The following is a 26,984-nucleotide window of genomic DNA, read 5'->3' as shown; positions in this document are numbered from 1 at the left end:
GTGGTGAATTGAGGCAGGAGCAGTCCCCCAGCTGCTCCTGCCCATGTCGGCTCCAATCTCAAAATGGCTGCTGTGACCTCCAGCAACAGTCTCACAAATTGCTGCTGAAATTCTTGGCTGTCATTTTCACAACAAGGACAGCATGGGAAGGAGTGGGTGGGGATCATTTCGGCTCCCCCAACTCACCGCTAGACCACCAGGGGGATAATGTAAGCCGTATGGAGTAAGTAAGTAGGAGCTCTCTCAATTGGGGGCAGGCAGCAGGTGGCAGAGGAGGAGGAAGAGGAACACTACACACCACTGGGGAGGGAGGGAAGATGGGCTCAATATAAAGAGATGCAATTTTTGATGTGTGTTTTTCTGGCCAAAAAAATGTTTATACCCTATATACTTGAATATAAAAGATATTGATGTGTCGGGTCTGATCTGTGATGGTGAGCTCCTGAAAGCAGGGTTTTATTGGCCTATGCCAAGAATGTTTCTAAGCGTTGATTGTATTACCATTTTTCCAAGTTTTTGTTATCCCACCCATTCAGAAGCCACCCAAGCAGTGTACAACAAACTGAGAAGCTGAAGTGGAACAAAGTGATGGCATTTCTTTACTTGCCCTGTTTATTAGTACTTGGTATGTCCTTTTGTTTACAGTGTGTCGTAGAGCACAACTGGTTTCACCTAGTTGGAATAGTCTGTGGTTTAGCAATCTACAACTTCACAGTGGTGGACCTCCATTTTCCCTTGGCACTCTACAAGAAGCTTCTGAATGTTACTCCTGACTTGGAAGACCTGAAGGAGCTGTCTCCTACAGAAGGACGGTACAGCCCGCAAGTTGAAATTTCATACTTTTCTAATCTATGGTACAAGTCCAAAACTCTGCACTGCTTAGGGATTAGGTCTGTCTAGATTTTTGGATTTTCCAGATTCTGAGGCAGTACTTTTAAAATTCAAGGAATAAAGAAGAGATGAACAAGCCAGTTTTGTTGTTTTATTCACTAACAAATACAGAATGCTTCCATTATCAAAATAGGTATATTTAGAAGAAATCCAAATATACCTGTGTCATTGAACTTGAACCATATTAGGCGATTCCTAGAAAACATAGGCATCTTAACTGTAAAATTTGTTTTTGAATGTTCATTTCTTCCTGTCAGTAACATTTACCATAAAAGTTTCAGCATCACCATCTCTTCCCCCACCTCAAAAAAAGTCCAGATTATAATTTTAAAGGGTCCAGATTCTCAGCTGACCTGGATTTTTAAACTTTTTACTTTATTCAATATTGCCTTTTAGATATATAAAAAAGAGGGTAACTTGCAAAATAATAGAAAAACATGAGATAGTGTTTTATATAAAAAAGTACGGGGTAAATATTCAGGTGGAGACAGTCAATGATTTCTCCCCTGCTGCAGAAAACCTGAACAAATAAAACCTATACAAGTATAAAATGATAAATTTACCACACTATAACTTTTTGTTTTTTAAGCTAAATTTGGTATATTTTTTCCAACTTTGCCCAGCATTGCTTCTGACTCCCAACTCCATAGCCTTTAATATGCACACATATTCAAGTTTCAAGTTTTATTAAAAATTTCTTATACCGCTCATTCAAACTTCTAAGCGGTGTACAATTTAAAAATTTTACAACCGAAAATAAAACAACTGGTTAAAACTGGCAAATGTTGACAATGGGGGATATTAGTAAACCGAGAAGGACACAAAAACTAACAGGAATAGGAGGGAAAAAAGGGAAGAACTATAATATTCAAAGTAAAGGAACAAAAAAGGGACAAATAATAGGAAGGGAGTATGCGCATACATCATTGAATTGCTGTCATAGAGGGCAATTCTGTTCTATAAAGGAACATAGGCGCTTAAATTTTTTTATAGATTACTTACTTATCTAAACACCATATCATTGCAAATGTTTGTCACCCCCACCCCGCAGGTAGGCACTATGTAATTAAGTGAGTATATTTTGAATAGCAGTATGGTATGTTGGCATTTCCATATGCAGGTTTGCACATTATCCCCCAGATTTGATATATGGGGCCCAAAATTTTGCACCTGTCCAAGATGGGCACCCAACTAAATTGGCTAAAAAGCCAGTAAGTGCCAGTAATTGAGTACTGATTGGCACCAGTTTGTATTTGCATACGTATCTTGCTACATGCTATTCTATAACGGATGTCCAAATCCCATAGCATGCAACCTACGTTCCCACTAAGCTGAGCATGTGAGCAATTGCTCATACATTCTAGGAGTGTCCCTCATAGATTTTACATGGTCACGCACAAAAATACTTGCAAATCTGGTAAATTGTTGTTTTGGGGTTTTTGTTTTGTTTTTTAGAACTTGTCGCTCACACGAGAGAAAATTTGCACGCACCCGGCCAATCCTTAGAGCAGAGGTGTCAAAGTCCCTCCTCGAGGGCCGCAATCCTGTTGGGTTTTCAGGATTTCTCCAATGAATATGCATGAGATCTATTTGCATGCACTGCTTTCATTGTATGCTAAAAGATCTCATGCATATTCATTGGGGAAATACTGAAAGCTCGACTGGATTGCGGCCCTCGAGGAGGGACTTTGACACCCCTGCCTTAGAGGGAATATTGCATGCAACCCAAAAGAGGGCATGGCCATGGGAGGTTCAGTAGCACAGGTCAGGGGTATTCCTAAAATTTGCATACCATGTTGGAATACCAGGGATTTGTGCCCAAATTGAAATTGTACCTGGTTTTAGCAGTTGTAAGTAACGGGTCCAAAATTGGCACTTGGTGCTATTCTGTAATGGGCTTCATCTTCGACTGCCCATTATAGGATAACTTCAGGTGCTGATTTTTATTTATTTATTTATTTATTTTTGAGAGTGCCATTTACTGACTGTAGGCAAATACTGGCATTCCAAATGTGCATAGATGGTAGAATTGCCTCCACTAGGACTTACAAAACCAAATGCTTTGAGTAATTCTTAATAGCTAGTTTTGTGGTCCATTGTCCTAAATGGTTTTCTTTATCTTCTCTTAGCTTTTTTTTCTTCCACTCGTAGTTCTCAAAAGTTCCGCTTGACTTTGTAGCTGTTTGGATAACCTGTGATTTTTATGATTTAACACTAGTACCCTTCTACTTCCCATATCTTATTTAATCCTGAATTCTGTTGACAGCATTATTTTGATGTATGGCATTTTTTTTCTTCTTTGTAGGGGTCTTCAGCAGCTTTTGGATTATCCTGGTGAAGATTTGGAAGACACCTTCTGCCTCAGTTTCACAGTAAGTGAAAAACCTTTAGGCCCCAGTGCTTATGTGGTTTCCCTGACTTTGTAATCATATAGGACCACAGGCAGTAGTGACACGAAATCCCCACAAAGGCAAGCAACACAGTCAAAAAGAAGTGGGGAAAACTGAGATACTTTCAGGTGGGATCTGTATTTGTGATGACATCAATTTTCACAAAACTCAATACTGATAGTGTTTCGATGCCACAAGGGTACCTCAGGAGTCTATACACAAATAAGTGATCATCAATATGTAAATAAAGTATAAAAATATATATATATATAAATGTATGTATACATCAAAGATTAAAAACAGACAAAATAAATATACTGTAAATGCCATTAAAAAATAGATGAATATTAAAAAATATTAATATAAACTATGAAAAAGCATGAGTAAAATTATAAACAAACTCATTTGTATATATATATATATATATATATATATATATATTTTTTTTTTTAAAGAAAGAGTTGTAAAGCAGCAAGTGGGGGAAATGGTTATGAGATGAACACAGAGATGAAACCAGGAATGACAAGAAATAGCAAAAGGAGTATGGCGATAAAAACACTTCTAGTGATAAGAAAAAATGGATGTGCCAAATAAATCAATATCTTCAACAGTGAGCAGATGCTATTCAAACTTCAAAAGGCCCCAGTGCTTATGTAGTTTCCCTGACTTTGCTCCAGAATTCAGCTGTTGAAATGATGTATGGCAGGGGTGTGTATGCTTTAGAGATATAGATTATTTTGTGGACGCAACGGTGCCAATGCAATTAACTTCAACTGTGATAAAACTAACATGTGCCTGCTAAAATCGCTATGCAGGAAGGTCATGGGCCTACAAGATTATTGTGACCACTCAGTTGGGAGCTCACATGTGTAAATGAAGGAATGTCATGTGCACCAAGGGGGAATTTCTAGAAACGGCACCCTACTGACGCATAAGTTAATTAACAAACACCTTTTAAAAATGGCACAGTTAAAAGTGCTTATCAGCGCCTAAATTATGCATGCCAGATTCACGTCTATGTAGGCGCTTTATGCTGCCAAACACCACTGTGGGCATGCCTAATGCAGGATTTATGACAGATAGGCACTGGAAATGTAGGCCCAGAAAACCCTGGCCTATATTTCCAGCGCCTATCTTTTGTAGAGGCACAACTCTCTCTATATAGGTTGTCGTCACATGATTGACACATGATTGGTAGCTGCTGTTTAGGTGGCCACTGATATCGGTGCCCTATAGAAAATCCAGGCCCAAGTACTTAATAGATAACATGGCATTCTTAACCTCCAGCACTCGGTAGACAGCTGATTAGCTAATAGCCACTACACTTATATTTTGACATCAGTACTGTTCAACATTCCCCATATCTAATTGTGAAGATAGCAATATCGCCTCTAACCAGTAGATGGCTGGTGGTAAATAAGCATTAGTAAGCTACAAGGACCACATGGCATTAATGAGGGGGGAAAAAAGCACAGTATAAAACAGTGTGTTCAGAAGAAAAAGTTAGAATTAAAAGTTCCTAATACAAAAAGGTGGAATGAGAAATATACTGATAGCACATGGATTAACACACACTGCCTGAGACCCTGAGTGTTCAGACTTTCAAAAATAATGATATACTACTCAATCTGATTCTTATGATTTTTGAACAGTGTTACAAGCAGTGATTTGGGGTAGATTGGATTACTGTAATACATTGTACTTAGGGGTAACAAAATTAAAGTGTAAAGTCTTTCAACTTTTGATGAATTCAGCAGCGAGACTAATAATTAGAGCACCACGGATTGCCCATGTGATGTCTCTTTTGAGGCAACTGCATTGGCTTCCTGTTCAACAGAGGGTGCAGGATAAAGTACTGTCAATCCATCAGACATTGTATGATACAGCCCCTGCATATTTTTGACTTATTGGAAGTGTACCATCCTTGGAGGGTATTAAGATCTGAAAGCAGTATGAGATTTAATGGATAAAGCAGTCGGGGTACGCCATGTAAAGATAAGTAACTCAATGTTTTTCATCAGCTGGGATAAAACTTTGGAATGCCTTCCCAGGGCAAATGCATTTGTGTGAGGGGAGAGCAAACATTTAAAAAAACTATTAGATACACCTGTTTGTAAGTGTTTTTATGTGAGGGAGTGAGAGAGCTGAGGAGCAGGGCAGATATTAAGTTATATTATTATATATGTATGTAATGTTTTTTTTAAAGGATTGTGAATGTTGATTGGAAACCACCTAGGTATTTTAGACAGGGTATAAATTTTTAAATAGTAATAATGGGTTTTCTCTGTACAGTACTACTACTATTAATTATTTCTATTGCACTACAAGACATACACAGCGCTGTACAGAGTCACAAAGACACAGTCCCTGCTCGAGTGAGCTTACAATTTGAGAATGACACGGGAACAAAATTTTCCCTGTCCCCCCATCCCATCCCCGCAAGTTCTTTTCCTGTCCCTGCCCCATTCCTGCAAGCTCCATCCTCATCTGCACAAGCCTCAAACTCTTTAAAAAAAAAAAAATTAAATTAAATAAATAAATAAGTGTTTGAGGCTTGTGCAGTTATGGCAGAGCTTACAGGAACGAGACAGACAGGGACAATGAGAGAACTTGTGGGGACGGGGAAATTGAATTCCTGCATGTTATTCTCTACTTACAATCTAAACAAACCAGACAAACAGGATGCCAGAGTAGAGGTTACAGTTAGAGGGGGATGGTTAAATTGCTGGCTTTCTGTAGGCTGGTAAAGCAGGCAGGGGGGCAGAATCTTCTGGTGATGTAGTGATGGCACTCTGGCCATACAGGATGAGTGCTAACCCTGTGCCTACGGCAGGTGCATCTTTAAGCACAGTCTAGTCAAAGAGCCCTTCAAGTCACGATAGCATCTTGATATGTGATTGGGCCATGCCCGATTTTAAAGACCCTGATTACCCTGTTTCTAGCAGTCACTCGGATATTTCCCCAGCTTCCGAGACTCAAATCAGTCTGGGACTGAATCGGCAAAACATCCGTGCTCAAAATAATTGCATGGCTCTGAAGAGTCAGGATCCTAGACAGAGTTTTTCTTTAAGATGCTGAATAAAGTATGTCTTTCACGCATAGGGTTCAGAGCAGTTTGACATCATGAAGCCAGCATTGCAGATGGAAAATGGATAGAAGTCTGTAACACTCAGAATGTCATGATGTGGAGGGGGGGCTTACATACATAACCAGCTAAAAGTAAAAGGCTATTTTCTGTAGGGATTTACTTCCTTCCAGTACCAACAAGAAGCCTCCACTAGAGCATCCCTGCCTTCTCTATCCCAGTCCTCTGAAATACTTCTGTCAAGAACTGATCCAGCTTCTTTGCTTCACCACCATCCCAAGCATATCTGTACACCTCTGAAGGGTCCCAGATCTTTCTAGACGGGAGGGAACACACAGCTTTCCTTCCCACAGTGGATGATTCCATTAAGAGCGCTTAAGTGTCCCAAGATATGCACCATTCAAAACTGAGCAGCACTATGGACAGGAGAGGTTTGCCTTCTGTCCCTGCTTATAAGGACTGGGAACCTCTGGAAGTAAGGCTGGGAGGGGATACTTAGATTTTTCGGAAGGATGCTTTTGACATTGCAAGGGGGTGTCACTTGCTGCCTTAGGCTGCTCTTTTGTGGTTGTGCCTGAATTTCATGATTTTTTTTTTGTGTGTGTGTGTGTGTTTTAAATTTTGAAACCAGATCTGCAGAGAGAATTTTGGTGTGACAGAAATGAAGACATTAGTTCCTGGAGGAGACCAAATAACAGTCACTAAGGAGAACAGGTGACGTGCTGGACAATAGGTTGCATAAAATATGTTCAGGGCTTTTCATTTACTGGGGTTTGGTTTTTGAAGGTCTGGATGAAAGGAGGCTTCATATCTGGAATTAATAGTCATCTTCCTTGTTTGTTCTTTAGCTCATCCTCCGAAAAAAGCCCAAAACAGGTCACAAAAAATAAAACAATATAAAATCTAAATTATAATAACCAGATTAAAAAGATAAGCTTTCACAGCCTTCAAAAAAACTAACAGTCTGATGACCTGATAGTAGAAGGAATTTGATTCTGCAATTTAGTCATATAACAAGAGATTGTCCAGAGGACAGACATCAGCGTCTCTCAATCTGAGATCCTAGACAACATCTAGGAATATAGATTGGAAGTTTCTCCAACATATATCTAGGAACTATGTCATAGAAGACTTTAAAAGCCAAAACTAGAGCTTTAAAAATACATCATTTCCCAATTGGGGCCCAATGCACAGAAGCCAAAGCATCAGAAACGCAATCATGAATACTACTAAGATTATTTTTAGCAACCGAACTATAGCATTATGCACATACTGCAAATGTAACAAACTCTTAGGTAGCCCTACAAATAATACATTGCAATAGTCCAGGCAAAATAATACACAAGCATACAGTAATTGGACCAAATCCGATTCAGTGAAATATGTACTCAAATTTTACATGGTTGACATAAGTGATAAAAAAGTAGAAAAGAAAGGTTAGTGGAGTGCCTCAGGGATCAGTGCTGGAACCGAATATGTTTGTAAGCAACATTACTGAAAGGTTAGAAGGCCTCTCGCCCTCACTGCGCCATTGATGCCATGTCCTTTTTCAAGTTGGGAAATCCAGTAGGTGAAAGGGAGCTTCTAAAGAAAACAAATGTCCTATCTGTGAGATAGTTTAGATGTGCCAGGTATCTTGAAGGAATGAAGAAATATTGAGAGTCGGTCAGTGTGGGCACAAGAAAAAGCTGAGCAAATATTAGCAATCGTCATAAAAAGATTTAAGGAAGCATGAAATGGGTGGGGAATGGGAACTGAGAAATTGAGGACTGAGGGGTGCAGATAGGGGGAGAGGCAGGTTATAGGGATAGGAGTAAGAGGTAAGCTATAGAAATAGTCAGGGATCACTGCTCAGGCATTAGGCCTGAGGGGCCGCCGCGGGAGCGGACCGCTGGGTGAGATGGACCTCTGGTCTGCCTCAGCGGAGGCAACTTCTTATGTTCTTATGACTGAAGTGTGCTTGCAGGGTTTAATACACAGATGAGTGTACTAATATCTGCTCTCTTCAAGCCATAACTGTGGCCTAAACCAGGGGTGCCCACACTTTTTGGGCTTGCGAGCTACTTTTAAAATGACCAAGTCAAAATGATCTACCAACAATAAAATTTAAAAAAAACACAAAGCACACTGTACGCAGAGAAAATGTTAATTATCATTCCTATTCCAGTGTTTTTCAAAGAGATCAAAGCAGATGACTCTATGCACTATCACCTCAGTAACAACCATACAAAAATAGACAAATATGCCCCCCTCCCTTTTTACTAAATCATGATAGCAGTTTTTAGCGCAGGGAGCTGCGCTGAATGCCCAGCGCTGCTCTCGACGCTCATAGGCTCCCTGCGCTAAAAACCTCTATTGCGGTTTAGTAAAAGGGGACCTTAGTGTAAAATATAGACAGCAGATATAAATTCAGACACATTTTGATCACTAAATTTAAAATAAAATCACTTTTCCTACCTTGTCTGGTGATTTCATGAGTCTCTGGTTGCACTTTCTTCTTCTGACTGTGCATCCAATCTTTCTTCCCTTCTTTTAGCCTGTATGCTTCCTCTTCTCCAGACCTCATTCCCTCCCCCAACTTTTCCTTCCTCTCTCCCTGCCCTTTCTTTCTCTCTGCCTCCCTTTCTTTTTTTTCTGTTTCTCTTCTTTCCTTCTATCTCCCTGCCTGCCCTTTTTCTTTCTTTCTCCCTGCCCTCCCCCAAGCCACTGCCACTGCCATCGGGGACCAAGACACAAACCGCCATCAGGGACCAAGACACAAACCGCCACCAATAACAGGCCCGAAAGCCGACCCCGCCCCAAGCTCTCCCTGCTTCGGCCGACCAGCATCGCGATCGACCGATTGGGGGAAATGCTGCCGGGTCCTGCCTTCGTGGAAACAGAAAGTAGGCAGGACCCGGCAGCAAGAAGAGGAAATGCTTCACTAACCTGTCTCCCGCCTTAGCCCATAGCGAACGCTTGCTTCGGGGCTCTCAACATGTGCATGCCGGCTTCCTTTCTCCCTTCCCCCCCCCCGGACATAACTTCCGGTTTCGGAGGGAAGAGAAGAGAAGCCGGCACGCACACATTAGAGCCCGGAGCATAAGTTCGCTACGAGCTGAAATCTCCAAGCTGGGTTTTTTTTTAATTTTCAGCAGTGGCGACAGCAGCAGATGACAACTGGGCCCTAGGGAGAATACAGAAGAAGGCTGATCGGCCCGGTAGATCAGGACGGCAACACAAGTCTAGCGATCGACTCACGTTGCCTTCCTGAGCTACCGGTTGATCGCGATCGACGTATTGGGCACCCCTGGCCTAAACCATCAAATTAACTTTTTCTAATTTTGTTTGTCTCCATCTCTAAGTTAGTGGAAAGATAGGCATGTGAACTGTGGATTATGTTGTATAGTACTGAGCAGTGAAGAGTAGCCCCTCAGCTGCTGATGCCGTGGCCCCATGGACTCAAAGGGCTTACACCATTGTGTCCTTGAAGAAACATGCCTAGTATATTTGGCCCTATGAGCATATTTAGACAAGCAGAAGTAAAGGCGTGAACCAGGGGTTCTCAACACATTACTCGGGATACACCCAACCAGTCAGGTTTTCAGGATATCTATGAGATAAATTTGCATATGCTGCCTACACAGTGTGTATTGTGGATATCCTGAAAACCTGATTTGACAAAGTGTGGCCTGAGGACTGGGTTGAGAATCACTGCCATGGAGATTTTTCTGAAATGATACCTTAGGTGGACCCTTCTTTGTATGCATCTGATTTTTTTATATTCAGAGTAATCGTATGACTCTACGCAAGTCTCCTTTCATCTAGGGAGGACAGCCTCTCCTCTGTTTCTTCAGTAAATATAGTCAGAGTTGCAAAGTGCTACACCTGGCCCTAAGTGCCTTCTCTCTTCCTTTTTATCAATACCACAGGCAGGAGTTTGTGGAAGCTTATGTGAATTATGTCTTCAATCTGTCGGTCCATGAGTGGTATGAGGCTTTCTCTGAAGGTTTCCTGAAGGTGTGCGGGGGGAAAATGCTGGAACTCTTCCAGCCATCTGAGCTACAAGCCATGGTGATAGGGAACTGCAATTACAACTGGCAGGAGCTGGAGGAGGTAAGGAAAGCAACCCAAAGGTTTAGTATAAACCTTTCCCATATTGAGGGTGTCACATGGAGACCTGACTGCTTCTTTAGATGGCATGGTTAGGAGGTGCACTCTGTTTCCTAGTGAGATACAGGTGACTTCAACTGTACCTCACTAGGAATCTCATAGTGTCTGGTGCCAATTACAGGGACTGTTAGGAGAACAAGCAGGAAGCTGATGACGGGTAGACTTGGAGCCGATTCACTGCGGAAGTTGGGTTATGTTGTGGGTATGATTTTAAGATTTGGGAAAAAATATCCCAGAACTCACAAGTTAGTTCCTCCCCAAAAAAACAACTGAGAAGAAAAAAAAATCCCACGAAGAACAGCCAAAGCAAGCAGAGAACAGTGATAACTTTAACAAAACTAGCCAAATGAATGGGGGCGTGGTCAAATCAGCTGTTTTGACAAAGTCTTCATCAGGAGTCCAGTCAAGGTCCATGTGTTCTGTCTCTTGCCAAAGAAAAGGAAAACATTGTAAACCAAAAGTAAAACTCTGTTGGCCTTCATCAGGGGTCCAGTCAAAGTCCACATGTTCCTATCTCTTGCCAAAGAGGAGGAAAACATTGTATTCCAAAAGTAAAACTCTGTTGGCTCGTTCAGATCACAAATATGTGTTTTCTTTGAAGCTACCACACATATTTGTGATTTGAACAAGCCAATGGAGTTTTACTTTTGGTATACAGTGTTTTCCTCCTCTTTGGCAAGAGACAGGAACATGTGGACCTTGATTGCACTCCTGATGAAGGCTTTTGCTGAAACACAACCTGTGTTGAGTCCTGCTTGCATTTCTACAATAAAGAGATGAATTTGACAATGTTCCATTCATTTGCCTGGTTTGTTCCCACTGTTCTCTGCTTGCTTTAAAGTTCCTCCCATGAACCCAGTGAGTGACCCTTAACTAATAACCTTAGAGCAGGGGTGTCAAAGTCCCTCCTCGAGGGCCACAATCCAGTCGGGTTTTCAGCATTTCCCCAAGGAATATGCATGAGATCTATTTGCATGCACTGCTTTCATTGTATGCTAATAGATCTCATGCATATTCATTGGGGAAATCCTGAAAACCCGACTGGATTGTGGCCCTCGAGGAGGGACTTTGACACCCCTGCCTTAGAGGGATATTAGGGGAGGAGTCTAAGGCCCCTCCCCATGCATCACATAATGCACCGGGGAGGGAAAGGCCCGCCATTTTGAAGTGGTGGGCCTACGAACTGAGCCACCATCCTGCTTCAACTTCTCTAAAAAGGTGCAGGAGGGGAGGGGGGTGTTCAGGGGTGGCGCAGGACCTCTGGTAGCAGGAGGGAGTGGGCATCCCTCCTGCTTTTTTTTTCAGGGGAGATGGGAAAGGGGTAGGGGATGTTTGGGGAGGGCACCTGGCGCTGGAGTGGGCCTTTGGTGGCAGGAGGAAGTGGGCATCCCTCCTGCCATTTTTGTTTTGCAGTGTGGGAGGGGGAAATTGCAATCCCTCCTGCTGATTTTTGCTAGCATGGAGGGGGAGGGTCTTCCCAGTGCTGTGTTCATCAGGGTTCATTGGGGAGGGCTGGCAGATACTGTGCGTTTGTAATACGCACAGCATCTGTGCCCATAAAAAAAAAAGTTTTGTGCCTCAAACAGCTGAGTGGCAGGAGGCTGCTTTGGGGGCTTCCCTTGCCTCTCAGCTTTTCGGGTTTCCCCTGCCAACTTTGCTCATGTGTGAGAGTCGCTATCAAAGCAATCGGACAGCAGAGTCAGGGATTACAACGAACATTTGCGTGAATCATTTGCATGCAAACTTTAGTGCATCTATAGCTCTTTCTGAATCGGCCCAAAAATCGAATCGGTGCAGACCCACACAGTCTTAGTGATCCTCTTATTGCATCTAGCCCCAAGTATCTACGTAAGGGTCAGGAGGGAAATAATGGCAAAGGATTTAAAATGACTGCAAACCAGAGTTCTTTAATGGTGACAGTAAGTGTTGAACAAGCGAGGGGGGGGGGAGGGGTTGTGATTAAATTGATGTCCCTGTGCCAAAGAAAAGAGAGCATGTCTGTTTTGACAGTTGCACTGATTGAATATAGGATTCCTTTCAAAGCGCTTTGTCTAATTCATAAAGCATTTTTTACTGGTTTACGTGATTCTCACCCATCTTACTATTCCTTATGCCTCTGCATGTCTACTTCATTCTATCTATGACTATAAACTTATACTCCTAATTCATCCAAAGCCTGTTGAAAGTCTCTTCATAAGAGTACGTTTTTATTTTCTGGCTCCATTTTTATGGAACAATTTACCCTTCGTTATGTGCAAGGGTTTCATATAGGAATTTTAAAATTGGTTCAAAACCCCATTTTTTTTTCTTTCAGGTTTTTAACTGAGTTGCTGCACCTGAGATCTAGTTGGAAGTGCAGTTGATGTTGAAATTTATGATTTGTCTTTGGTGTGTGTAGTTTTGATTATGGTTGGGAGTTTGTGAATGCTTGCCTATTTGTTTTTCTCTATTTTATGATCTTTTCTGGCTTATCTTATATTTATTTATTTTAATTTTACATTGCTTTTCCCGAGAAGGGAAAATGATAAAACTAGAGGGCATAATTTGAGATTGCAGGGAGGAATGCTAGAAAATTGTTTTTCACGGAGAGGATGGTGGATGCCTGGAATGCCCTCCCGAGGGAGGTGGTGGAGACGAAAAGGGTGATGGAATTAAAAAAAAAAAAAAAGTGTGGGATAAGCACAGGGGATCTCTAATTAGAAGGCAAATGGCATAAATTAAAGAACTAAGGCTTGTATTGGATAGACTTGTACGGTTTGTGTCCCATAAATGGTGATTCTGTGTAGGATGGGCTGGGGAAGGCATCAATGGGAACTCCACTAACTTGGAACATAAGGACGTTACTGGCCAGACTTTACAGTAGGTATCCTGCAAACAATGGGATGGTTGGATAGGCTGGAGTGAGTTTAGATGTCAAATTCAGCATTTGGAACCTAAGACAATGCCTGGTGGACTTTAGTCTATGGCCCAGAAATATCAGAGGCAAGTTAATTTAATCATGTTTATTTTTAATGAGAATAACTAATGGACCCTGGATGGACCATTTGGGTGCTTTATCTGCCTTTATTTACTATGTTACAATGTTTTATTGTTAAAAAAAAAAAAAGGGCAATTTTAACAAATGCAATGTCATAATCATAAACTGGACTCCTCCTCTTTTGGACAGAGTTCAGCCTACAAAGGAGACTACTCAGCTGAGCACCCCACAGTGAAAATGTTCTGGGAAACCTTTCATGGATTCCCCCTAGAGAAAAAGAAGAAATTTCTTTGTAAGTAAAGTACCTGGCATGGCTGAGTTTGCTGCCCTCACATTTCCTTAACTAAACAGCTCCCCAGTTTGTCATCCTCAGTTACTAAAATTTCAGAGTTAACACTTCCCCTTTCATAAGAATAAATGTCAATCATTGAGGAGCACACATTCAGAAATTTGCACTTTGGTATCCCAATGCTCAAAGCTCCATCACTAAAGCAAACAGTGCCCGCTCCGTATTGTAGGAACAGCGCAGAAAAATAGCCTTCCCAATGCTCAAAGCTAATGACCTTAAATTAGATGCGCATTGAGACCAAAAGGTAAGGAAGATGTGCACAAGAGGGTCACAGTAAGCGCTGCTCTTCTGGGCAAACCTTGAAGTGAAGCATACATAAGTTCTGTTCTTCTGTGCCTTTTTAAAAATAAGCTCTTCAACTTTTTTTGCATGGAAGGCTTCTATTTAAGGGCAGAAAACAGGTGCCGATGTGTGCTTCCACTTTTGGGTTTGCTCAGACTCGCACAAATTTCTTTCTTAGTACCAGTGCTTAAAGGCTTCCTTCTGTTTCCAAAAAAGAAATTAAAATTGGCAGATTTTAAACTGAAAATCAAAAGAAATCCTTCAAATCCCCCAACGCCAGCTCTGAGCTGGCAGTAGGCTTCCATCGGTAAGAACAGGATTTGTTTTGTGCGCTGTTCTCTGAATGTTGGGAGGGCATAGCAGATGACCTAATTAACATCCATTTGACTACATTTAAATACAATTTGCAGCCATCTTTGGCTTGCATGTTTCCTACACTGAAGCCCTCTGAGCATTCTGCATAGATGAGCACTGGCACTAGTCCAGTGCTAATTGGATCTAACACTAGCGTTGAGTTCTGAGCATCATGCCCTGGGAGAATTGTTCTGTCTCATTAACCTACAGTGACATCACCCGCTTGCATCTGATCAGTCTTGCTGTCTATAGAAAACACTGAAAGTAGTGGACTGTGGATGCTTCTGGCATGGAGGATGCCATGTGCTATCTGACATAGGCACAGGCATAGCAGGCATTGCACAGCAGGGGGTGGGGGGAATCAGGAATAGTCAGAGCTAATGGACTCGTTGAATGTATGGTTTTTAAGATTCAACCTGATAAAATTCCAAAATATTTTGAGGACAAAACAGCTTTTGCCCACATGCACATTGCTAGAGTCAGTGTACTGTACTGTATATACTCAAATATAAACCTATATTTTGGGACCCAAAAATGGGAGTCTGTGTTTATAATTGAGTCCTTGGCTCTGCATTTCCATCCATGGACCCTTTGCAGACCTCCTCTAAGCTTGCCTTAAGCCCTGGTGGACAAGCGGTGAGCCAGGACAGGAACGATTTCCTTCTGCATCCTGTCCTGGCTGACTGAACCATCTCATCTTCTGGACCTTTACAACCTACCTTGACAGCCCTGGTGGTCCAGCCCCATGCAGAACCTCATGAGATTACAAGAACTTGGCAGCCATTTTTCATAGCTGCTCTGCATGGGGCAAGAGGGAAGGAAAACCGTTCCTACTTCAGTTCACTGCTGAACCACCAAGACTTTCAAGGTAGGCTATAGAGGTCCAGGAGGTGGGAGGGAGGTGAAATGGTTCAGAGTCAGCCAGGACAGGATGTGGGATGGATGGCTCACTTCTGGACCACCAGGGCTTAAGGCAGGTATTGGGGAGGGCGAAGCTGGGTGCAGAGCCTGGCAGGGCACTAGAATATTAACCTTTTCCCCCTTTTTAAGAGAAAAAAAGGTGTAGCTGTTTAAAAAAAAAAAAAAAGGTTTGGACAAGTTCATGGAGGAAAAATCCATAAACTGCTGTTGAGCCTCTGCTTACCCTGGATCGGTGGCATGGAATGCTGCTACTATTTGGGTTTTTGCCAGGTACTTGTGACTTGGATTTGCCTCCATGAAGATGGGATACTGGACTAGATGGACCATTGCTCTGACCCAGTAAAGCTGTTATGTTCTTATATTCAGATGGGTTTATATTTGAGTATATACAGTAAATGCTTCTAATTATGAAAACTTGTTTGCATATTGAAATTTGTGGGTCCATTTTTTTTTTTTTTTTTTTTTTAATGTGGCGTTAGACATTGCAGGCTTTGTTTGTGCAGCTTAGAGGGAACATTTGCCGCTGTTAGTTGTGTTTCTGGGGAAATCACTTTCAGAATAGTTTTCAAAAAACTTAAGCTTGCTAGATAGTTAACCTGGTAAAGGAAGGGCAGGATGTGTATTAAAGTTGGGTTTTTTTTTTTTTGTTTTTTTTTTAATTTGCTTTCAACCATGTTTCTTCCCCCCCCCCTCCCCATTGTGGTAGTATTCTTGACTGGGAGCGACCGTATTCCTATTTATGGTATGCGCAGTTTGCGTCTCATCATCCAGTCCACAGCGGGTGGGGAGCAGCACCTACCTGTGGCACATACCTGCTATAACTTGCTGGACCTCCCCAAGTATAGCAGTAAAGAGACGCTGGAAGTCCGACTCACTCAGGCCATCGATCACTACGAGGGCTTCAGCTTAGCCTGAAAGAAATCCAACCCAGGAATCTGCACTTTGGCACCATTGGACATACTTAAATACATACAAGATTGTACTGAGGGAAATATGCATCTGTGGTGTATTTTATTTTTGTAATAAATTGAATTATTTATTTTTAAAAAATCTTAGTATATCCTCTAGCTTTGGGGTTTCAGGAAGAAAAATGTGTTCTCCATGCTTTTTCTGAAAACCAACAAAAAAATTCCCCATTTGGTTTGTGGTTTGAAATGTATGTATTTTTAGGTCTGTCATTCTGGGGGCTTTCTTGTTTTAGGGAAGAAATTTTGTCTTAATACAATCTAGTGACATTTGTACATTTACCCCCCCTCCCCACCCCTTTATAAAACTGTAGTATGGTTTTTAGCACCAGCCGCAGCCGTAACAGTTCCGATACTCAGAGAAATTCTATGAGCGTCTGAGCTGTTACTACCATGGCTGGCGCTAAATAGCCAAGAATAACAATTCAACAGGGATCACATGATTTGCAAGCATCCTGTGATAGTACATGTTTCCCTTTCGAGTTTGTTTTGTTAAATTTAAGAGAAACATGAGCTGTTGGGTGCAGACTTTGTCGCCATCACTCCAGCAAGAAAATGTGGATATTCCTGGAGGATTAGAATGGCATAACGTAAGGGAAACTTTCAGAAGAGTAGCTGTGTTTAGTCTGGAAGATGCCACTAACCCTGTGTAGCTTTTACCACAACAGCCCAATGGATTTATTAGACCGAGCTTTTCAGGGCTAGAGTTATTCATCAGCTGATGAAATGAGCACCTTGGACTTGTGCCTCTAAAGATCTGCGAGTTTACAAGATGCCATCAATCTTGCTATAAATCTTTTGTTTGAAACTGTTTAGAAATAGTAATCAGCCTATCACAATCATTAGATTTGCCAGAATAGGCTACTTTGACTACTTTTCATTATTGTTAGATGTTGCCCACCGGGATTTGATGAGCTGCTGCTACTACTGTTTATCACTTCACAAACGGAAGAAAATATTTGGGTCCATGAGGGCCACAGACAAGTTGAGTTGACAGGATACCCCCCTAATATATGCGTGAGAGAGTTGTATGTATATTATCTCAATTGCTTGCGAATTTATCACATGCCTACTCGTAGGGAAAGCCAGAAGACCTGGCTCTTGAACAGTGGAACTTTTGAATGCAGGGTTCTGGAGAGATGACCATATTTTATTCTAGGGCCAGATTTTGCTGCAGAAGTAGAATTATTGAAAGAATCGCAGCTCCTCTCAAGTACCATGGCAGACGCATGGAGACCCTCCTGTGTTTGGGCAGGACTGCTGCTGTCTGTCCATTTGGTGTGCTTCCCCATGTTGGCATGGATTGTCTGGTACAAAATGTCCAGCAGATGCTGTTTTGCCAACAAATGTTTAGCTGTCATACTGTAGTGTGTTTCTACTTTCTATTGATGACAACTGAGCTCTTGCTAGGTTGAGTTGAAACTTGTCATTTTGGTGGGTGTTCTGCACCCTTCATCAGTTGCAGTGTGGTTTTGACATCGCAACCAGGTCCATAGCTTTGATTTTTGTTGTAACAAACTGTTAACTTGTGCCTTTAGTGAGCTTGAATGGGGGCTCTTTGGAGGTGTGGGGAATAAGTTGCTATATTTTCACATAAGTCTCAGGTCTGTGCACTCGGCACTGTTGTACACACACAGCTCTTTACTGCTCCTGGCTAGAAAAAGGCAGGACCTTGCACACAGCCAACAAAGTTGATTTGGTAATTGCTGTAGGGAGAATCGGTGTCGGCTCTCAGCTACAAGTTTCAGGTTGTGTGAGAAGTGAAATGAACATTGGGATTTGGTGCAATATGTAAAGTTTTTAACGTAGTGGGATTTATTAAATAACTAATGCACTCTTGCTAAGGTATATGTTTCCTTCTCTAGCTAGGAAAATAACCCAGAAATGAGGGCTGCAAGAGGGGGCGGCGGAAGTATCTGAGATTAAATCCTTCAGCACTGCTTTTATATTTTAACCAGCAAAAGGGGAGGAGTGTGCCTTTTCCTGGCACACATCTGCTCTCACCAAGGCCCCTAGATGTATTGGCCATGGAACATGTGTATGCCCTACCAGAGATTGGAACTTAACCTCCTTACTGAATAGGCTACTTTTAAACTAGACCACACAGGACGGGAGCTGTGACTTTGATGCCTCTTCTGGAAAGAGATTAAAGGTGTGGTTTGGATGGTGAGAAAACGCATTATTGCTATGTTGTTTTAATCTCTGTTCATAAAGATGTTTATGTAAATAAATTTCAGGATTGGCAATAAAATGTGTTTGTTTTACTTGCATGACTTGCTGTGGCTTTTGTTTTTCACCTCCGTTAATTCAAGTGTATTAGATGTTTGTTTGCCATATTACAATCTCTCATACCATGTTTGCCATTCAGTGTTTGCTGTACCATGCCTTCCATGCTTGCCTTATTGTTGTTTTTACCAAGTCATGTCTCACTTTGTCAGCCATGCTTGTAATATTATGTTTGCTTTGCTATGTTCTGCCATTCTACACTCAACATGCTATGTTTGGTCATAGACATCAAATGGAAAAAACTGTACGATGGCCTTCTAGCCACACAGGCAGCAAAACTAGACCACCAACTCTCTAATCTAATCGCGACCCCAGACTACAAAACTTTCAGAAAATAAATAAAAACTTTGCTATTCAAGAAATCCATGAAGACTAACTAACACCGAATGAACATTTCAATCCTCTGAAGCAACCCACTCTACTCTGTAACACCTCTGGACATGTCCAGAAATCCTGTTCTGTTATCTGCCTTGAACCGCAAGGTAACGGTGAAATACAAATCGCTAATGTAATGTAATTATGTTTTAACTCAGTGTCTCTCAAACTGTGTGCTCTGGCATAGTAGTGTGCCTTGAAGAGATTCTGGTTGTGCCACCAGAGATTCCAGAAATTTACTTTATTTTTAAAAATGCCCTTCAAAAGTATACACTAGAATAAATGGCATACGCACCCAGACACTCAACATTGACAAGCTCTTGCATATGTGACGTATAAGGATACAACTGCCCAGACAAGCATCATTCTTTAACATGATTGGTCCTTGAAAACTAATGGCATGTAATTTTAGTTTTGTTGTTTTATTTTTTTATGTTGTAGATATCCTAACTTAAGCAATAATGCAATCAAGGCTTTGTTACCATTTGAATCTTCTTATCTTTGCAAACTTGGATTTTCAGCTCTGACAGAAATTTTTTAAAAAAGCAAAAACCGACTGCAGATGGTGGATGATGAAATGCGTGTTTGCTTGTCAACTGTCGAGCCGTGTTTTGAGTTAATTTGCACTCAATAATAAGCACATTCATCACATTGATTAACAATTCTATTCTATCTACTTTAGTTTCACCATTACATTTACCCATTCATAGCTTGAAGAATTTTAAATAACTCTCAAATTTTAATTTTTTGGCAGTTTTGCAATTTTATAATTTCAGTTATGTACCACAAAAAAACATGTGCTCCATTTAGTGTGCTGGAGCTAAAAAGGTTTTGAGAGCCACTGCTTTATCGGACAATGATTGCCTTGGTATTTTCTTTTTTTAAAAATTCTTTATTTAATTTTTCAAATATATTTCCAAGCATAATCATCTTGAACAGAAAGATTGACAGAAATTAAAATCTCAAATGTGAGGAAAACACTAAATCAAATTTCAGGAAATATCAATTTTCTATCATTCTCAAGTCCTCAATTATAGAGATTCCAAGATTCAATAAGTGACTAAACATAATAATCAGGAAACTTATATCAAAAGGAGAAAAATGGTAGGAGATTAATTCTACATTTAGAAGTTGGCCTTGGTATTTTCTACCATATGATGTCTTCAGAGTGTGATGCAGGGGTTAGAACTACAGCTTACAAACCATGTGGCAAAAAGATACTTGTTTGATGTAATCCAGACTGATAATATTCAATGTGTCAAAAGTATGTCTAGATTATATTTTGTTATTCAATTCTTCAAAACCTGACGCCTCAGCCCCACCACTCCACCGCAATGTTCGATTCAAAAAAGCGGGAAGTTTAATGTGGGAGCCTCATCATTGGCTGTCGGGTTTGTAATGATTTTTACTTGTTTGTTTTTTATTTTCTTTTTCAATTCTATTAAGTTTTAAGAACCTTTAAAGAATAAATATTATAAGACTCTTCAATTCTTAATTTTTAAACGTCATAGTATAAACTCTAAAAGTTGTTTATATACTCATCTCAGCATAAACCCAGGGAGTCAGACCCGACATGTTTCACAAAGATGTGTTTTATCAAGGGTGACAGCGGCGCCCTTGGGAGACCCTTGATAAAACACATCTTTGTGAAACATGTCGGGTCTGACTCCCTGGGTTTATGCTGAGATGAGTATATAAACAACTTTTAGAGTTTATACTATGACGTTTAAAAATTAAGAATTGAAGAGTCTTATAATATTTATTCTTTAAAGGTTCTTAAAACTTAATAGAATTGAAAAAGAAAATAAAAAACAAACAAGTAAAAATCATTACAAACCAGACAGCCAATGATGAGGCTCCCACATTAAACTTCCCGCTTTTTTGAATCGAACATTGCGGTGGAGTGGTGGGGCTGAGGCGTCAGGTTTTGAAGAATTGAATAACAAAATATAATCTAGACATACTTTTGACACAGGGGTTAGAACTACAGCAGCACCCTGTGGTTGTAGGTTTAAGCCCACATTGTCCCCTTTCACCCTGAGCGGGCCACTTGCCCCCCCCCCCCCCCATTGCTCCAAGTACATTAGACAGAGTGTGATCCTACCGGGACAGATAGAGAAAAACGCTTGAGTATCTGAATAAATTCATGTGAACTGTTCTGAGTTCTGGGCGAACGGTATAGAAAATTGAATAAATTAAATAAGCCTACCTGAATCCAGCCTATTCCTTTCCCTTCTCTACTACCCCCTGCCCTCCAAACTGTCCAGCATTTACCAGGGGTGTCCAACCTTTTGGCTTTCCTAGGCCGCATTGGCCGAAAAAACATTTTCTGGGTCTGCGCAGATGCTGCAGTAAGACAGACGAGGAAGCGGGCAAGATGATAAACACCCGGGGGCGGCAGAGGAAAACACTGCATTGCCCTTGACCGGGGCTGCAGGTTGTACACCCCTTATTTACACCCTTGTCCCTTCCCTCTGCTAATGCTACTTCCACCCTGCTCCCCCACTGGAGGCCAAAGAAAGTATTGCCTTTAGATAGATGGGTAGGCTGCAGCATGGTAGCCCTCTGGAATCTGCTGCGAGTCTTCAGTTCCAATCATGCATTAGAGAAGATATTGCTTACATTAGTAGAGATGTTGACTAGAGAATGACAGATGGACAATGTTTGGCCATACCCTGTCCCCATCTCCATGGGCTCTGTCTTCATTTATACAAGCTTTGAACCCTTATGATTTTATATTTAAATCTTTTAGTAAATTATAAAAAGAGACAATATTCTGTACAGCTGTTTTTAAAATCACAAATAGTCTTCCATTTCTATCTGGTTTTGGTACAGCCTTGCCAAAGATTTAGTTGCCTATGTTTTTACATCGTCTGGTAAGGTATTTGGATTGTTTTTCAGACATGGCTGTAGAAGAGAACCTATACTGTGTAGTGAGTTAACAGGAAAATAAATGGCTATTAAATGTTCCTTGATGCCAGCAACGATGGATGAATCTGTTGTAATAACAGATGCTTGAGCAGCTGGGCACATGATGGAAAGACATTGCAGATGGTAGGAGTGTGATCAGCAGACAAGACTCTTGTTGCCACATCAAAGGCAGACAAGACACAAATGATGTTATTTAACAGTAGTTCATTTAAATCCAAAAGCAGCTTCTGCTGTTTGTTTGTTTTTTAATTATTGTCTTTTAAGATGTGTTTAAGTTTTTCCATATTGATACTAGAGAATGATACGGGGACAAAGTTTGCCCCTGTCCTTGTGTTATTTGCTTAGGTTGACTTCAGGAGCTATTCTGTGAAATTGTTAAATGCCTGCAATGGAACGACAGATAGCAAGTATACACAAGCAGTAGTCTCTCTGTTCTTGGTCTTTGCTATAAATATACCTGAACCGAGGCCAGACTAAATAAAGCAAAACCAGCTTTTGTATAAGAAGTATTTTGAAAGACAAGGGGTGGGACTGCCACAATCCAGTTCTTTTCTGTAACCCTGGCTATACTACAAGGGCTGACTGAAAAGTCATGAGACTGCCTCTGGTTTTCTGTCCAAGAAGCAGACTTTGGCTCTTGTGAAGCTCATGCATCGATGTTTCGGAGCCTGCAGATGGACTGCAGTCGTTTTCATTGTTGGGTTACAGCGAAAGGAAGAACTTTGTACATTTTATCATGGCGGAAGAGGAAGACGTGTCTCGTGAGAGTACAAAGCATGGCTAATTGTTTCACCACTGTATGCTTGCTGTAATATTTCAAGAGTTTAATTACTGCTCTTTCCATAGTCATGCTTAGATGTCTCCGCATGTTTGCTCCATCAATTTTTAAACGTGCATTCTGATTGGTCCATTAGAGACAGTAGGATGCCTAATGCTGCCTACAAGCAGGATGCCGTTTTTAGGATAAGGCTCCATGTGTGTATTTGTGGTGTGATTTTATACATGTGTGTGTATATAATAACTTAATGATTTAATTACTTTGTTAAAATACAAGTTTATAAACAGCCAGCAGCAAACTTCATGCTTCAGTTATGCAGTGTCAAGCTGAATCACTAATAAATCTTGCACCATAACGATGGCAAATTGTATGTTTGAGTATGTGTCAAGTTAGGAAAAAACATGGATTGTAGCTATGGCAAATTATAACCAATTAACTATATTATATATGTTAAAACAAAAAAAGGACACTAAAAGTGTTTAATCCCTTAAACTGACAGAAGTGCTCAGAACCAACAAAGGTGGTAAGAAAATCATAAACAGGGACAAGCCCTTAAATGCGCTTTCCAGAGTCTTATCATTGCACCAGAAGAAAAGTTTTTGTTGGGTCAAAAAATGTCAAATATTCAATTTCTCAAATATAAATATTTTCAATTCGTAAAGTGCAAAACTATAACTTAACTTATTTAGCAGAAGTCGTCTCACTGCAGCATGTACTGGCGGGTTCCAACACGTTTCGCAGTGGCTTCTTCAGAGAACCCACTCACTGGCTGTTAAATAGTAGAAAACAGTTCCCTTACTCTCTCACCGTTGCTTCATTTCCAGTTCTGAGCTTGTTGGGGAGAACTGGATAGACAATGGCAGCAATGGCTATGTTCCCCATCCCTTTGTTCTAGCTAAAATTGCATCATATGAAAAGAAGTGGGCAGCGCAAGGGGGTGACACATGCCTGCCAATATCCAACACAGTCCCCAACCTGGCATGAGAAGCTGACACTGGAAATTGACAGTAAGGCTGTAGATCATGAGGCTGTGAGCATGAGCGTGGCAGAGAGTGAAAGCAAAGATTGTCACAAGATTCCCATTAATATTTAGAGATGGTTCAGCCATTCAAAAAACTCTCCAGAGGTATGACTGTATGCCACAATAATTCGCGAAGGCAGCTACATCCCTCACCCAAGCAAATTTACGTATATGGTCATGGAGGTTCTCCTGCATACTGTTGAGATGCCACTAACAACTCCTACTGGTCCTTTAATTGCAGTTGCCAGAATAGTGCCAAATTATAAAATTTACCAGTAAGTCAGTGATGGACTTCTCAAAAGTGCACTATGAGAATATGAGAGCTGCTTTTTCCATCATAGGAATAACTCTAAGGAACAAATTAACTGGACCACAAAGAACTCTCTCACTGATATTCAGAAGTTCAAGAAAATGCTTAAAACTACACTTTTTGTAGAAGCATTGCAATGAATGATGATTCTTGTTTACATTGGTTCTGGATTGCTATATAATAGAGCGCTGTGGATAAATTGTTCTTACTGAATGATTTGAAATGTTTATTGATTGTATAAATTTTGTTTTTTGCATGTTTTTAGTTATTTTATGAATGTTAATTTGTAAGCTGCCAAGTAATAGGCAGTTGGAGAAATTTGTTAAATAAAAAAAAAAAGAATGAATTCAAGAAATAAATGCCAGCCCAGCAAGGATAGAGTGGTAATAGTGGGGAATTGCAGGGATAAGAAAGCATGCCTCATTGAAATATTTCCAGTGTGTGTATGGTTTGTTTTTTTTCTTGTGTAGTGAACACTGAACAGGGCATAACTCCTGCCTAAGAGCCAATTTAAGCAGAGGTGCAATGAATGCAAGTGCTGTTGTAGCTGGTTTGAGTAAAGAAGTAAAAGCCTCTAAGTTTCTTTAAGAAAAGATCATACATTCCCCTTGTTTCCCAGTGTTCCTTTTGTTAAAAAAATATATATTTTAGTGTAGGGTCAGAGCAAAATCATTCTAGGGGGATAATGCTATAAAGAATGTGCTTATAATTTATGTGACCAGGATACCAACATTTTTGTGATAACAAGATACTGCAGCCCCACTTCTTGTGTATATACTCCACTGGCTATCGGTATTGAACAACCCTCTGCCATACAATAGGGCCACTTGTTCCTATGGACAAGCTCTAGGTTATCATTTTGTTACTCCTGCTTTTCATAAGAACCTAAGGATTGCCATATATGTACAGTGGAGTTTTTCAAATCATTTCAAATTACACTTTTACCTCGTCTTCTAAAATTATATCAATTGCAACTGACTAAAGGTTGTATTTCAGGTACTATGGCTGAATCTTTAACTATTGTTTTGCCAAAGCCAAATGGAGATCCCATGTTGGTCTCAAATTACAGGCCTATTTCTTTAATCAATGTGGATGGGATACGGACAGGGTAAGGGGTATTCGGTGGGGGGAGGGGGTGGTGCGGCATTTTCAGGGCTCATAAGAGTCCAAGGCCTCGGAGTGCCTTTCTGCTCTCCTTGCCCTCGCTCGCCCTCAGTAGATTGGGCTGGGGGGAGTTTGGTTGATGTTCTTTTTCTTTTGTCCATGCTTGTTATACTATTCTATATGATGCATATTTGTTTGTACTGAGCACCTTGGGGTTGCCTTGGGATTGCATTTGTTGTTGTTTGCATCAATAAAAATTGTTTGAACCTAATCAATGTGGATGGAAAACTCTTGGCTAAGTTATTGGCTTTAAGGTTAGCCAAGGCTCTCCCATACATGATCGGTATGCACCAATCAGAGGCACTCTTCAATAATACTAGATTGGCATTTCATATGCTAAATTTATCAAAAACAATTAATAATCCAGCTTTCTCTGTCTCTTTGGATGCAGAGAAGGCCGTTGATCGAGTGAAGTGGACTTTCATGTATCAAGCAATGGATTGGTTTGGTATAGGATCACTTTCTCAGAGCATTTTCATCTGGAGAGGGGAGTCAGACAGGGATGTCCCTCATCTCCTTTGCTTTTTGATATTGTGTTGGAACCCTTGTTGTTGGCTATACAGCAGGTAAAGGAGATACAGGGAATTCCTTATGCAGGTTGGGAATATAAGGTCTCTGAATATGCAGATGATATCTTGCTTCATTTGAGAAATCCTGATTTTACCATTCCATATTTACTGGAATTGATTGACCGATTTGGTAAATTTTCTGGTTATAAAATAAATTGGAGTAAATCGGAGGTTCTTCCGCTAAATGTACATTGTGTAAAAGGACTATTCCCATTCCTTTGGAAGGAAGAGGGTATAAAATATTTAGGTGTTATGACACAAAAAAACTCTGGAAGACACAATGACAGTAAATGAGAAATCTTTATTGCTGAAAGTCAAAGAGATGCGTGAGCATTGGAATCCTTTACATCTTTCTTGGTGGGGGGAGAGTACAAACTGATATTGCCTGTAGTTTGCTACCAAATGGGGATGTGACCAGTTTATTTTCAGGGGTCCTTTTATAAGAAATTAAATTGAATTCTCACTAACTTTATTTGGCTGGGTAAAACTGCTAGAATAGCTGTAGTATCTTTGCAAAAAACAATTGTGGAGGGTGGGGTAAATTTTCCCAATTTCTACAGATACCCTCAAGCTTTTATCAGGAGACAGGATATGTATTGGATCCTTCCTGAGCTCATGGAACATCTTGGCTTTATTTAGAATGCCAACTCATGTCTCCTTTGAGATTGTACACCATCAATCCACAAGGCATATAATAAACTTCAAAGTGCCTAATTTCAAAGTGATCTTTTTTTCAGATAATACCTTTCTAAGTACCTGGTCTTCAGTTCCAGCCAACCACCAGCCAAATTATTTGAAGGCTTGTTTCTCTTTCTGGCTTTTATTCATCATCAGACCTTAGTTGTTTGGGGGTTTTTTTTAGTGCTTGTGCTCTATATTCTAAGTTCATCGATTTGCACAAAACATAGAATATAGAGCACAAGCACTTTAAAAAAAACTAAGGTCTGATGATGAATAAAAGCCAGAAAGAGAAACAAGCCTTCAAATAATTTGGCTGGAACTGAAGACCATAGAGGTACTTAGAAAGGTATTATCTGAAAAAAAGATCACTTAGAAATTAGGCACTTTGAAGTTTATTACCGTATTTTCACGCAAATAACACGCACCCGTATAAAACGCGCACACGTGTATAGCGCGCAGAAATCACGATGATAAGTACAAAAACTTTGGTATAACGCGCTCAC

The 26,984-nt window shown here is 40.6% G+C and overlaps 1 protein-coding gene across 11 annotated transcripts in view; it reads left to right on the top strand.

Moving 5' to 3' along the window:
* The window catches only part of HERC3 (HECT and RLD domain containing E3 ubiquitin protein ligase 3), a 134,168-nt gene extending 115,538 nt beyond the window's left edge, over positions 1-18,630 (top strand). For 8 of the 11 annotated variants that reach the window (XM_033959192.1, XM_033959183.1, XM_033959200.1 and 5 more), the window contains exons 20-25: positions 646-854; positions 3,197-3,263; positions 6,998-7,080; positions 10,278-10,461; positions 13,685-13,787; positions 16,108-18,630. In XM_033959192.1, the coding sequence (XP_033815083.1) occupies positions 646-854; positions 3,197-3,263; positions 6,998-7,080; positions 10,278-10,461; positions 13,685-13,787; positions 16,108-16,316 (855 nt within the window). In that variant the 3' untranslated portion in view covers positions 16,317-18,630. The remainder of the gene's footprint in view (positions 1-645; positions 855-3,196; positions 3,264-6,997; positions 7,081-10,277; positions 10,462-13,684; positions 13,788-16,107) is intronic. The other 3 variants (XM_033959228.1, XM_033959219.1, XM_033959209.1) reach the window with 2 other exon arrangements.
* Positions 18,631-26,984: the final 8,354 nt, after the last annotated feature.

The sequence above is a fragment of the Geotrypetes seraphini genome, chromosome 1, assembly GCF_902459505.1.
Source record: "Geotrypetes seraphini chromosome 1, aGeoSer1.1, whole genome shotgun sequence".
Taxonomy (NCBI): Eukaryota; Metazoa; Chordata; class Amphibia; order Gymnophiona; family Dermophiidae; genus Geotrypetes; species Geotrypetes seraphini.
The sequence above is the reverse complement of the archived record's forward strand: the minus strand, read 5'-3'. Positions and strand labels throughout refer to the sequence as shown.